We start from the raw sequence: 11,257 nt of genomic DNA on the forward strand, positions 1-11,257 counted from the left end.
GCATCCCAAAACCAGTCCAACCTGTCTCTGCCTCCCTAACCGGTTCTTCCTCTCACCCATCCCTTCCTCCCACCTCAAGCCGCACCCCCAGCTACCTACTAACCTCATCCCACCTCCTTGACCTGTCCGTCTTCCCTGGACTGACCTATCCCCTCCCTACCTCCCCACCTATACTCTCCTCTCCACCTATCTTCTTTTCTCTCCATCTTCGGTCCGCCTCCCCCTCTCTCCCTATTTATTCCAGAACCCTCACCCCATCCCCCTCTCTGATGAAGGGTCTAGGCCCGAAACATCAGCTTTTGTGCTCCTGAGATGCTGCTGGTCCTGCTGTGTTCATCCAGCTACACACTTTGTTATCTCATACTGCATCGAGTGATGTGTGGTATTACCCCTTCCGGCCGCGGGAGGCGCTGTGAGCTGCCGGAAGTAGGTGCCGGTTGCTGGGTGACGGCATCCGGTGGCTGGTTTGGGCCTGAGCCTGGGGCTGAGTGAGCGGGAGCCGCATGGAGAGTTCAGGGTGAGCGGCAGAGGCAGAGTCCGAGCGCTGGGCAGCACCCCCTCGCCCCCCGCCCGCAGCTCAACGTGTTTCCGCCGCCTGCTGGCCCTAATGGTTTTCCTCAGGTGTTTCCCGCCCCCGGCTGAGGGGGTGCGGCTGCAGCAGCCCGAGATCGCAGCGGTGCTGGACGGCAAGGGCCTGGGCACAGGCACCTTGTACATTGCCGAGAGGTAAGAGCGGGAGCCGGGGCCCGAAATACTACGGCGGGACTATGAGGGGAGATGGGAGGAGGGGTGAAAGGGCTGTGGGGGTGCTGGAGAGGGGAGAGGAGGTTGAGATGAGGGAATGTGGGGTAGAGGGGGGTGTGAGCAGCAGGGGGAGCTTATTTGGGTATGTGGGGTGGAGAGTAAGGGTATGGGAAAAGAATGAATGGAAAGTGGGAGCGTGGAGAGGGGAAAGTGAGGGGGAGTGGAATGGGGAATTAGGATGGAGGGGCAAGGCTATGAGCTGGAGGGGAGTGGAGGTGTGAGGAGGGGAAGGGTGTGGGAAAGGGAATGAGGAAGGAGGGAAGATCAATTGTGGGAAGGGGTGTGAGGATAAGTAGAGGGGAATGTGGGAGATGGGGTATGGGAATGGGAGTAAAGTGATGAAGGGGCACAAATTTTAAATGGGATGTTGAAGCAATAGTGGAAAGTTAAAGGGCCTTGGGGAAGAAGGTGGAGAAAGCAGAGGGAGTAAAGGATAATGGATGGAAACTGGGATCAAATTGATCGCAAAGCACTTTTGAGTGGACTGAGTGGGAGAGAGATGGGGAATTGGGCTGTTGAGGAGAGCGAGTGTGCAAGTTTTCCAAGTGGGAGTAAGCAGAAGAAAAGGAACTTGAGAGAGGGAGGGAAAAGGGGAAAGATAGAAGAGGTTGCAATTAGGAACAGAGGAGACACAAGACTTCTGAAATGGCCCCTTTACCCCCAGCTTTGTGATGTCAAGCTATTACCAGAAAGACGGAGTAAATGCTTCAAGGACATTCTTGAAGCAATATCAGTACTGACTCTCAGGAATCTTTTGCCTAAGGCTGGAGAAGAAAAACTTGCAAAGGTCCAGTAATCTTAAACTTCTCCAGGTGGAGCCAAATGCAAACAGCAATAGGAGCGTGTGAAAATTTTAGCGTCCCACTGCCTCTTCTCCCTCAAGTACTGCCTGCAACAGAATGTGCAGATCTTACATTGGACTGTTTAGTTATCTCAGGACCTACAACATCAAACAAGGAAGTCATCCTTGATCCTAAGGGACCACCTATGAAGAAAGACCGAGAGAGACAAGAAAAGGGTTAGGGGTTGAGGGGGGAGCGGTACTTCACAAAAACATTATCAAAAATGTGAAGAAGTTGGTCAGCTTCCCAATAACTGAGTCAGAGAGCTTTGAAGTGTGTTAAAGGATGGTGGTGCATTGAAAATTTGTAGGGAGTGAATTCCAGAACTTGGGGTCTGAATGGCTGCAGGCAGCTGCTAGTGGTGTAGTACTCATAGTTAGGAATGCACAAAAGTACAGAATTAGAGGCATGCAGAAATCTGTGGATTTTGGGGCTGGAGATGAGAGGAAGGGAGAGACCAGTGAGTGGAGGGACTGAAGTGAAAATGTTGTTTGATCAGGAGCCACTGGAAATCAATGAGTGTGGATGATAGATGAGCAGCATTTGCTACAGGTTTACACTAGTACCAGAGTTTTGAGTGACCTTAGTAAATAAGGCAGAATGTAGTTGTCTTGCAGGAATGGGTGGAAAAGTTGAGTCTTCAGGTAACATGGGTACAGATTAGTTTCAACGGTTGACGAACTAAGACAGGGATGAAGTCAGGCAGTGGTACAGAGATGAAAGGTGGTGATCATTAAAAACAGCATGAATTTGAGATTGAAAGTTCACCTTGGATATATGAGAGATTTTAGTTGGAAATAGACTGGTTCAATATCTGACCTTTGCCAAGAGAGGGAAGAGTGGGGACAGTAGCTAGGGAACAGAGTTTGGAGTGGAGAACACAAACAACAAACATCCCAATATTAATTAGAAATTTCATCTGAATGTCAGATAAACCGTCCAAAAATTTTAACAGTAGATCAGGAGGTGAATGAGTGGGATGTTGCAAGTTTACCTGCAGATATCCAAACATTGTGCCGTTGGGCAACATCTCTGAGGAGCAACATGTAGAAAATAAATGGGGTAGGGGGCTAAAGGTAATTCTTGGGGTCACCAGAGTGTAAAGATGTGGGAGCAGGAAGAGAAATGAGAGCAGCAAGCGATTTGCAGGCCTCATTTTGATAGTTAGAAAATGACTCCGGTAACAGTCCCACCCAGAGAAGCAATAAAGGAGGGAAGTTATGGTTAAGCACGTCAAAGACTGCAGTCGGCATGAGTAGGGAAGGTTTACCTTTGTCATTGTCACACAGGTTGTCATTTGTGACTTTGATAAATTTCTTACTGCATTGGGCAAAGGAATTCAAACGTGGCCCTCTGGGAAAGGGTGTTAAAATGGCGTCCTTGTAGCAACTGGGGAAATTACCCGAGAGTGGGGGAAAAAAAATACAGGGGTAGTAGGTGGGTTTACAACCGGTGATTCAAAGTGGGATAGAAGACGTTCAGTAGCAATGGTGTGAGTAGTGTTGGTTGCTGAAGGAAGAGAGAAGGAGATGTTGGGGTGATTGTCAGAGGTGCCTCATGCAATATATTATTCAGTTTTTATTTCCAGATTATTGCAAAGATTAAGAAGTTGTTGCCTTCCTACAGTACTGACATGATACCCCAATTTTTAGTGCCTCAGCTCCATGGCCTTTTGCATGGAGAAACTCTGTTCCAGCCAGCTTTAATATATGAGAACAGGGGGAGGCCATTTAGTCTGACAAATGGCTGTACTTAATCTTAACTGTATTGCCTGATCAAATTCTTCAGTTTTGAAATTTTCAACTGACTCCTGGATTCAGCAGTTTTACAGGGGACACAGTTCCAGATTTCCACTCCCCTGTGAAGAAGTGATTCCTGACACTACTTTGAATGGTCCAGTTCTAATTTGAACATTATATCCCCTTGTTCTAGACTCCCTTGCTACATGAAATGTATCCATCTGTCATCAGGTCACTCCTTATTTCCATATTCTAGAATACAAAAGTAATATTTTACAATCTGTCCTCTGTTTAATCCTGTTAACTTTTGTGATATTCTGGTGAGCTCTGCTTTCTTATTTGGCTTGGAATTTAAATGCAAATGACAATTTTAATCGAAGACTTTTTTTTAGAAATAAGACAGGCCTTAAAATCTAGACATTTTCCCGTCTGTCCTCTGCTTCAATTATTCCAATTGAAAACTTGCTCTTGATATTCACACCCTGTGCACAACTGCTATCTATACATTTTTATCCTCTGTTTCTTTACTTAATGGATAAGGCACTCGACTGTGCTCAGTTTGTGTAGGGGTTGCAACCTACTGCTTGATCAGGGTCATCTGAATGGGAGTTTCTATATGAATAACTTGTGAAGACAGTCTCTGTTCTCCTGTATCCCAGCTCCCAGCACATGCACTGCACGCATAAGTGTGGTTTCTTGCCTGAGGCGAAGGCCTTTGGACCTATTTTCAAACAGAATCCGGGCAGTGGGAGGCTGCCCTGTTCTTGGAATCCGTCCAGACTGTACAGTTTGTTCACAATAGCTCTTGTGTAAAAGGGTAAATGGATTATTGTTTGGCCTGGAAACTCGGTTTACATTTTGCTGTTCAGAGGTTCATGCTGTTCTCAGCTGATGGAACTTAAGTTAAGATGCTCCTTTGAATGCTAATGTCGTTCAAGGATGCAGTGTAATCTGCACGAGTTTCCTACAGTCTGGTTACTCCTCTCCCTGCCTAGTTTGTCTCCAAATGAGTAGCAGATTACGGCATGGCCCTTACTCTGTTGTATAGATCCAAATTAACAGGCAATTTCACCATATTTCACCATTACCTTAACCTCTCTCAATTCCACATTGTACCATGTCACTCCAGTTTTATGCAACTTTGCACAGTTCTCCACCTATTAGTGGCATTGGCCACAAATGGAGCCCAAAAACCAATGTATATAGAGGCTTGCAGCACTGAAGAAGGCCCTTCAATCTATCCGTGCCAGGATCTGTCAGAGTTCAAGACTTTATGCTTCATGAAGTGAGTTAGTGTTGATGCCCCTCATGTGTCACTTTAGGGAGGTATGTCTGACGCCCTTGCTCCTTCTCCAGTAACCCTAATCTCTAATCTTTCAGCTGGTATTTGGTAACTGACCATATTCCATTCTGTTTAAAATCACTGAGTTTTGGTGAACATCATTGTCCTTTGTTTCCTCACTTCTCAATACTCAGGACCTACCCCATAGCCACAGCTTTGCCTTTTATCTCAGAATGTGTGGGAATATTTCTTAACTTTTGTGTTGCATGTAGTTAGTGGCACGTGAATGCTAGCTTTGCTTTTAAATAAGCAATTGCTACCTAAAAGCTCCTCTTTTTGCTTTGGTATATTTTTTCTCTTCCTTAAGGTGAAGGATATTCACACTGAAGAATGAAAGACATTTTATTCAAGACAACTATTACCACCATCAAACGCAGGTTATGTGCAGACATGTGTAAGCCCTTTATATTCCTGAGTCAGTTCAGTGTTTGTTCTGGTTCCCATTGTGCTGATTATGCCTGATTTGGTGTTGAATGGCAGGGAATCATACAGAAGCAACAAATGTGTCATTTGCAAATCTGCCAGTTTGGCTGTCAGCCTTACTTAATGTCAAAGTCTGTGAAGGACCACTGTGCCAAAAATATCTCGACCTCTTAGCCAACTTGTATTGGCCCATGCACCCATAGGTAAATATAGAAGGACAAGTGAAGTTAAATGCCATTGAGGCGAGCAGTCTATCTTTGTATCTTAATAGCTACCTGCTTCTGCCATAAATTATAAAGAGTGTGATGTGTAAGATAAACTCCTTCTGTAAGTTGAGCACCCGAATGCTTAATATCCCTACTTCTCCCAACAAAAACACCCTCTAGTTTCTTCCTCTCTGATGAAGGGTCTAGGCCCGAAACGTCAGCTTTTGTGCTCCTGAGATGCTGCTTGGCCTGCTGTGTTCATCCAGCCTCACATTTTATTATCTTGGAATCTCCAGCATCTGCAGTTCCCATTATCTCTAGTTTCTTCCCATCAGTTTTGAATTGAGTGGGCTGTTTGCTTCTTTTGGGTAGTTCTCCAATGGGAATTTGAGATTACTCTGAATGTACACAACAGCCAAAATGCCGGTTTGAATCAAACTCCACAAACAGATCTTCTAAGGTGTTCAGAGAAAATGACTTTAACTGGGACCTATGTCAAAATAGAAGAAAATTCGACCTTTATGTCATTGCCTTTCATAATCTCCTGAAATGACCTAGTAGCTAATGAAGTATTTTTGAAGCATGATTACTTTGGTGGACTGTGTAGGAAATACAACAACCAGTTTGTGTTCAAGTATTGATGTGATTGTAGCCCAGGTAATTTGCTTTAACTGATATTGACAGAGGGATAAATTGGCCAGGATACTGGGGTGTACTGCTGTGCTCCCGAAAACTGTTTGAGAGGTCAGATGGGGCCTCAGTGTGCTGTCTTATTCAGGAGGTACTACCTCTGACAATGCAGCACTCTCAGTAGTCCACGAGACTGTCAGCTGAGATTTTTGAGCTCTGATCTCTAAAGTGTGTCTGAACGTACAGCAGTCTGACTGGAGCATGCATTACCAATGAGCCCTAGCTGATGACTTACAAGATAGAGAAGAATGTACCCATGGCTCCACGGCTCAGTTGTTTTTTGTTAATCCAGGATTTTGGGGACCACATTCAATGCTCAACAAAAACATTTTATTAGTTTGAACCTGCCTTTGACTAGTTTCAACACCTTGCTTAAAATTTCTCTATTCCCTTGTCTACCTAATGTTCTGATGTGAAACATTGATTTTTAATAGTGAGGGACCAAAAGCAAAGGGTTGGACAGTGTGTTGCTGTTTGTGTAAAACTTGCTTTTGACTTGTGCTCCATTGTTTTCAGTTATGTTTATTTTCCTCTGTAATTGGAATTGCACGGCATTTTTTAGCAAATTAAATTTATACTTTATGGCAAACTGGATAGCAGTGTGCAGGAACCTAGACTGAACTTTGCTTTGATATTTAGTCCAGTTGCTACCTCATCTACCAAACTTGAGCTAAAACCGGGGCTGTCTTGTTCTGTGTAACTCACAAGCTTACCACGAGCAATCGAAACGGTTCAGTCAGCATAGCCTTAGCAAAGTCCCTCGGATCCTACTGAATGGTTTTAGGGGTTGAGTGGCGTCTTCCTGTTCCCACTGCTTATGGCTTCATGCTACACATAAGATGATGGTGGATCTATCTGGCCACAGTTGTCTGCAATCTGATTGTAATTTTCCATTGGTGATTCTGGACAGAAAAAATTCTGTACAATCACAAAAATGATGTACAGTCACAGCAGTGCGACACAGAAGGAGGTCATATGGCTTCATCATGACTGCACCTGCACTTCTGAAAAGCAGTCGTGCTAGTGTCATTGTTCTTTTCCCATGCTCCTAGTATTAGCGCTCTTTCAGGTATTTATCCAATGTATTTGAAGTCTGTCATATCCACTACCCACTTCAGCACTACGTTCCAAATCCTAACCACTCCTCACGTGAAATAGCCTTTCCACTTGTCATCTGGTTCTTCTGTTTGCCAGTGATCTGAGCCCTATGGTTATTAAGCTGGTGGAAACAGTTTGCTTTATTCAGTTTGGCTAACTGATTGTGTGGAGATTGCATGGGTTACTGCTGCATGCTCCAGTGTCCCCCCCAAGCCAAAGAATTGGCTATGTTAAGTTGTCCATGGTGTTCAGGGATGTGTCATCCAGATGGATAATGGTAAATATGGGCATAGATAGGAGGCAGAATTTGGGTGACATGCTGTTTGGAGTGTTGGTGCAGAATCAATGTGCTGAATGGCCTATTTCTGCACCGTAGGGATTCTATTCTATGATCCTATTCAACCTAATTCAAATCCATGGTTTTAAACATTGCTATCAAATCTCCTCTCAACCATTCTAAGTATGTAATTATAATCCTGTTTTGACGTCAGTGTGGTAAAACTCTTCCATAACCTTTCTGAACTTTTCATGCCTCAACTAGAAAGACTTCGGACGACTACAGGGATTGGGGGTTTTGCATTGCTGATGGAGCCATGGTGTCTGCAACCTAGCATCAATGGCTCGGAATCAATAGTTTTATTTGTGTGAAAGTGAAGTCCTTGAAGTGCCAGCATTCATGACAAAACGTGAACACTGAATGAGCCACCAGGGACTGCTGTCAAAGGGTCATTATCATTATCTTTGGAGCAGCTAGCCCGCTATCCTGCAGGGCACCCAACAGGATTGAAAAGTTGGGGGTGACAACTGAGTAAAAAAGGAGGGTACATGTTCCACTTTGGGTTTTTAAAGACCACAGCTTGTTAAACCATTAGAGGTTTAATGAAGCATCCACAGTTTCAGGAACTAAAGAATGACTTGGAATAGGACCCAGTGCAATGAGTATTAACTGGTTTGGGGCATAGGTGTCCGTTCCACGATCTTAGCAAGGGAATATTACTATCTCAGTAGTGATAAAACTTTTCTCTCATGCTGTGCTTTGAGGGGCATTGGTTGTGAAGCCCTTCTCCGTGGCCATAGTTTTATGTTTTTGTTGCGCCTCTGGTAAGGTATTGTCATTTCTTTTTGGAATGGTACATGAGACATTGCGGGTTACAGAATGAGCATCACTAATGGAAAGGACTTGTACTTATTTAACACCTTCTGTGGTCTTGCAAAATATAGAAAATATGTTAATGTGGAAAACAGCAGCCAGTTTTCACACTGCAGTCTATTTTTCTGTATAATTTTATTTTTGTTTACTTTTATTTATTGTGTTATTGAGACCAGGGCATTGGGATTCAGTCCCTGCTCCTCTTCAAAATAATGTCCACCTGAGAGAACAGGCTTGTCTCAATTTTAACACCTCCTTTAGCAGGTGACACCTCTGATAGTGCAGCACTCCTTCAGCATTGTACTGGAATATCAAGCTAGATTTTATGCTCAAGCCCTGGAGTGGAATTTTGAATTCTGAACCTTCTGGCTTATAGGCAAGAATGTTATCAACTGAGCTATGGCAGGATTCACCCCCACATCCCAGAACATTACCTGATCTCCAAGATTAATAGCATTAAACATTCATTTCCGTAGCATGTATTAGCTTGGAGGGAATAGTTTTTACTTTTAGGAAAATAATAACAGTATTTTGGGGTGGCAAGGTAGCTCAGTGTTTACCACTGTTGCCCCACAGCAACAGGGACCTGGGTTCAATTCCACCCTTGGGAGTTTGCACATTCTCACTGTGTCTGAGAGTTTCCTCCCATGGTCCAAAGATGTGCAAGCTAGGTGGATTGGCCATGCTAAATTACCCTGTAGTGTTTATTAGGTGCGTTATAGGGGATGCGTTTGGGTAGGATGCTCTGAGGGTTGGTGTGGACATGTTGAGCCAACAGGCCTGTTTCGACCCTGTAGGGATTCTGTGATGATTCCATTCTCATGGTCTTAGTTATTTCTAAAACCGCTGGCTATAAACTTGTTAACTTATCGAATCACTGTAAAACTGGGCACTAACTTTGAACAGTTAGATTTTCTTCGCAGAAACATTTGCTTGCTGTCATTTTCTGTGCAATTTAGCTGTCAATCTGTTGTATTAACACATCTGCCCTTGTTTAAAATCCTGTTTTGTTTTGATTTTTCAGCCGACTGTCTTGGTTTGATGGGTCTGGAATGGGATTTTCTTTGGAATATCCAACCATTAGCTTACATGCTGTGTCTAGAGATGTGACTGTCTATCCACAGGAACACTTATATGTGATGGTGAATGCTAAGTTAGGAGGTGAGACTTGTCTTTGATTTTTTTTGTTAAAACCAGGGGAGTCATGTGGCTGGGTGGGGGAAGCAGATTGATACATCAGGTAACTTTGCCTTTTTGAAAGCATACGTATTTTGTAGAGTTTAGTGACAAGGCTCCACTAGTTCTACACAAATCCTGACGTGACTGTTTGAACATGGGGGGAATTGCAGCTTAACTCAGTCATTTTTTCCTCCTGCTGTTAGGAAGTTTTCAGACAGGAGAAGGCCTTCAGTCCATCTAGATTAGCAGTTTTCAACCTCCAACCCAATTCGCTGTGCAATACTGGAGCCCTGACGTTCTAGTCCTTGAAACATAAATGGCTTGATCTGATTTGAGTCTATGTTTCTCATTTGTCTAATCACCTAGTATGGATCATGAGAGTCTGGTGGTATTGGTATCTCACTGGTGAGTAAATTCTAAATCTAATAAGCCATGCAAAACCCTGGGATGGAGGGTGAAACAATTGCACAAAGGCTGGATTCCCATCGCCAAGTCATCCTTGATTTATGCATGCACAGTACACTAGCTGTGACCAGCCAGCTCGAAGTCAGTTCCTGAACTGAGGAGATTCAGAATCCCCTGTTTGTATTGGCCAGCCAGGGCTTACTGATTGGCCCGGCTTAACAACCACAGTCAAGAATCTCAGTCAACAACACCCACCTGGTCCCAATTACTACAAAGGGTTTGGTGGAGAATGTTTGAGCAAGTGGGCAAGTCTTTATCAGAGTTTAGAAGAACGAGAAGATTCCAAGGAGATTTAACAGGGTAGATGTTGGGAGACTGTTACCTTTCATGGGACAATCTAGAGCTGGGGGCCCCATTTAAGAGTAAGGGTCTCCTATTTAATGTGGAAATAAGCTGGAATCTCTCGCGCTCTCTCCCCCGCGCGCTCGCTCTCTCTCCCTCCCTCGCGCTCTCTCTCTCTCTCCCCCTCGCGCTCTCTCTCCCCCTCGCGCTCTCTCTCTCCTTCCCCCTCGCGCTCTCTCTCTCCTTCCCCCTCGCACGCTCTCTCTCCCTCCCCCTCGCGCGCTCTCTCTCCTCCCCCTCGCGCGCTCTCTCTCCCTCCCCCTCGCGCGCTCTCTCTCCCTCCCCCTCGCGCGCTCTCTCTCCTTCCCCCTCGCGCTCTCTCTCTCCTTCCCCCTCGCGCGCTCTCTCTCCCTCCCCCTCGCGCGCTCTCTCTCCCTCCCCCTCGCGCGCTCTCTCTCCCTCCCCCTCGCGCGCTCTCTCTCCCTCCCCCTCGCGCGCTCTCTCTCCCTCCCCCTCGCGCGCTCTCTCTCCCTCCCCCTCGCGCGCTCTCTCTCCCTCCCCCTCGCGCGCTCTCTCTCCCTCCCCCTCGCGCGCTCTCTCTCCCTCCCCCTCGCGCGCTCTCTCTCCCTCCCCCTCGCGCGCTCTCTCTCCCTCCCCCTCGCGCGCTCTCTCTCCCTCCCCCTCGCGCGCTCTCTCTCCCTCCCCCTCGCGCGCTCTCTCTCCCTCCCCCTCGCGCGCTCTCTCTCCCTCCCCCTCGCGCGCTCTCTCTCCCTCCCCCTCGCGCGCTCTCTCTCCCTCCCCCTCGCGCGCTCTCTCTCCCTCCCCCTCGCGCGCTCTCTCTCCCTCCCCCTCGCGCGCTCTCTCTCCCTCCCCCTCGCGCTCTCTCTCCCTCCCCTCGCGCGCTCTCTCTCCCTCCCCCTCGCGCGCTCTCTCTCCCTCCCCCTCGCGCGCTCTCTCTCCCTCCCCCTCGCGCGCTCTCTCTCCCTCCCCCTCGCGCGCTCTCTCTCCCTCCCCCTCGCGCGCTCTCTCTCCCTCCC

General features: G+C 46.5%; 1 protein-coding gene across 1 annotated transcript in view; it reads left to right on the forward strand.

The window, feature by feature from the left end:
- Window positions 1-369: 369 nt before the first annotated feature.
- The window catches only part of clns1a (chloride channel, nucleotide-sensitive, 1A), a 37,435-nt gene continuing 26,547 nt past the window's right edge, over window positions 370-11,257 (forward strand). Inside the window, 2 exon segments of the mRNA XM_048532711.2 lie at window positions 370-726; window positions 9,319-9,455. Coding sequence (XP_048388668.2) covers window positions 608-726; window positions 9,319-9,455 — 256 coding nt within the window. The 5' untranslated portion in view covers window positions 370-607.

Source organism: Stegostoma tigrinum, chromosome 6, assembly GCF_030684315.1.
Source record: "Stegostoma tigrinum isolate sSteTig4 chromosome 6, sSteTig4.hap1, whole genome shotgun sequence".
Taxonomy (NCBI): Eukaryota; Metazoa; Chordata; class Chondrichthyes; order Orectolobiformes; family Stegostomatidae; genus Stegostoma; species Stegostoma tigrinum.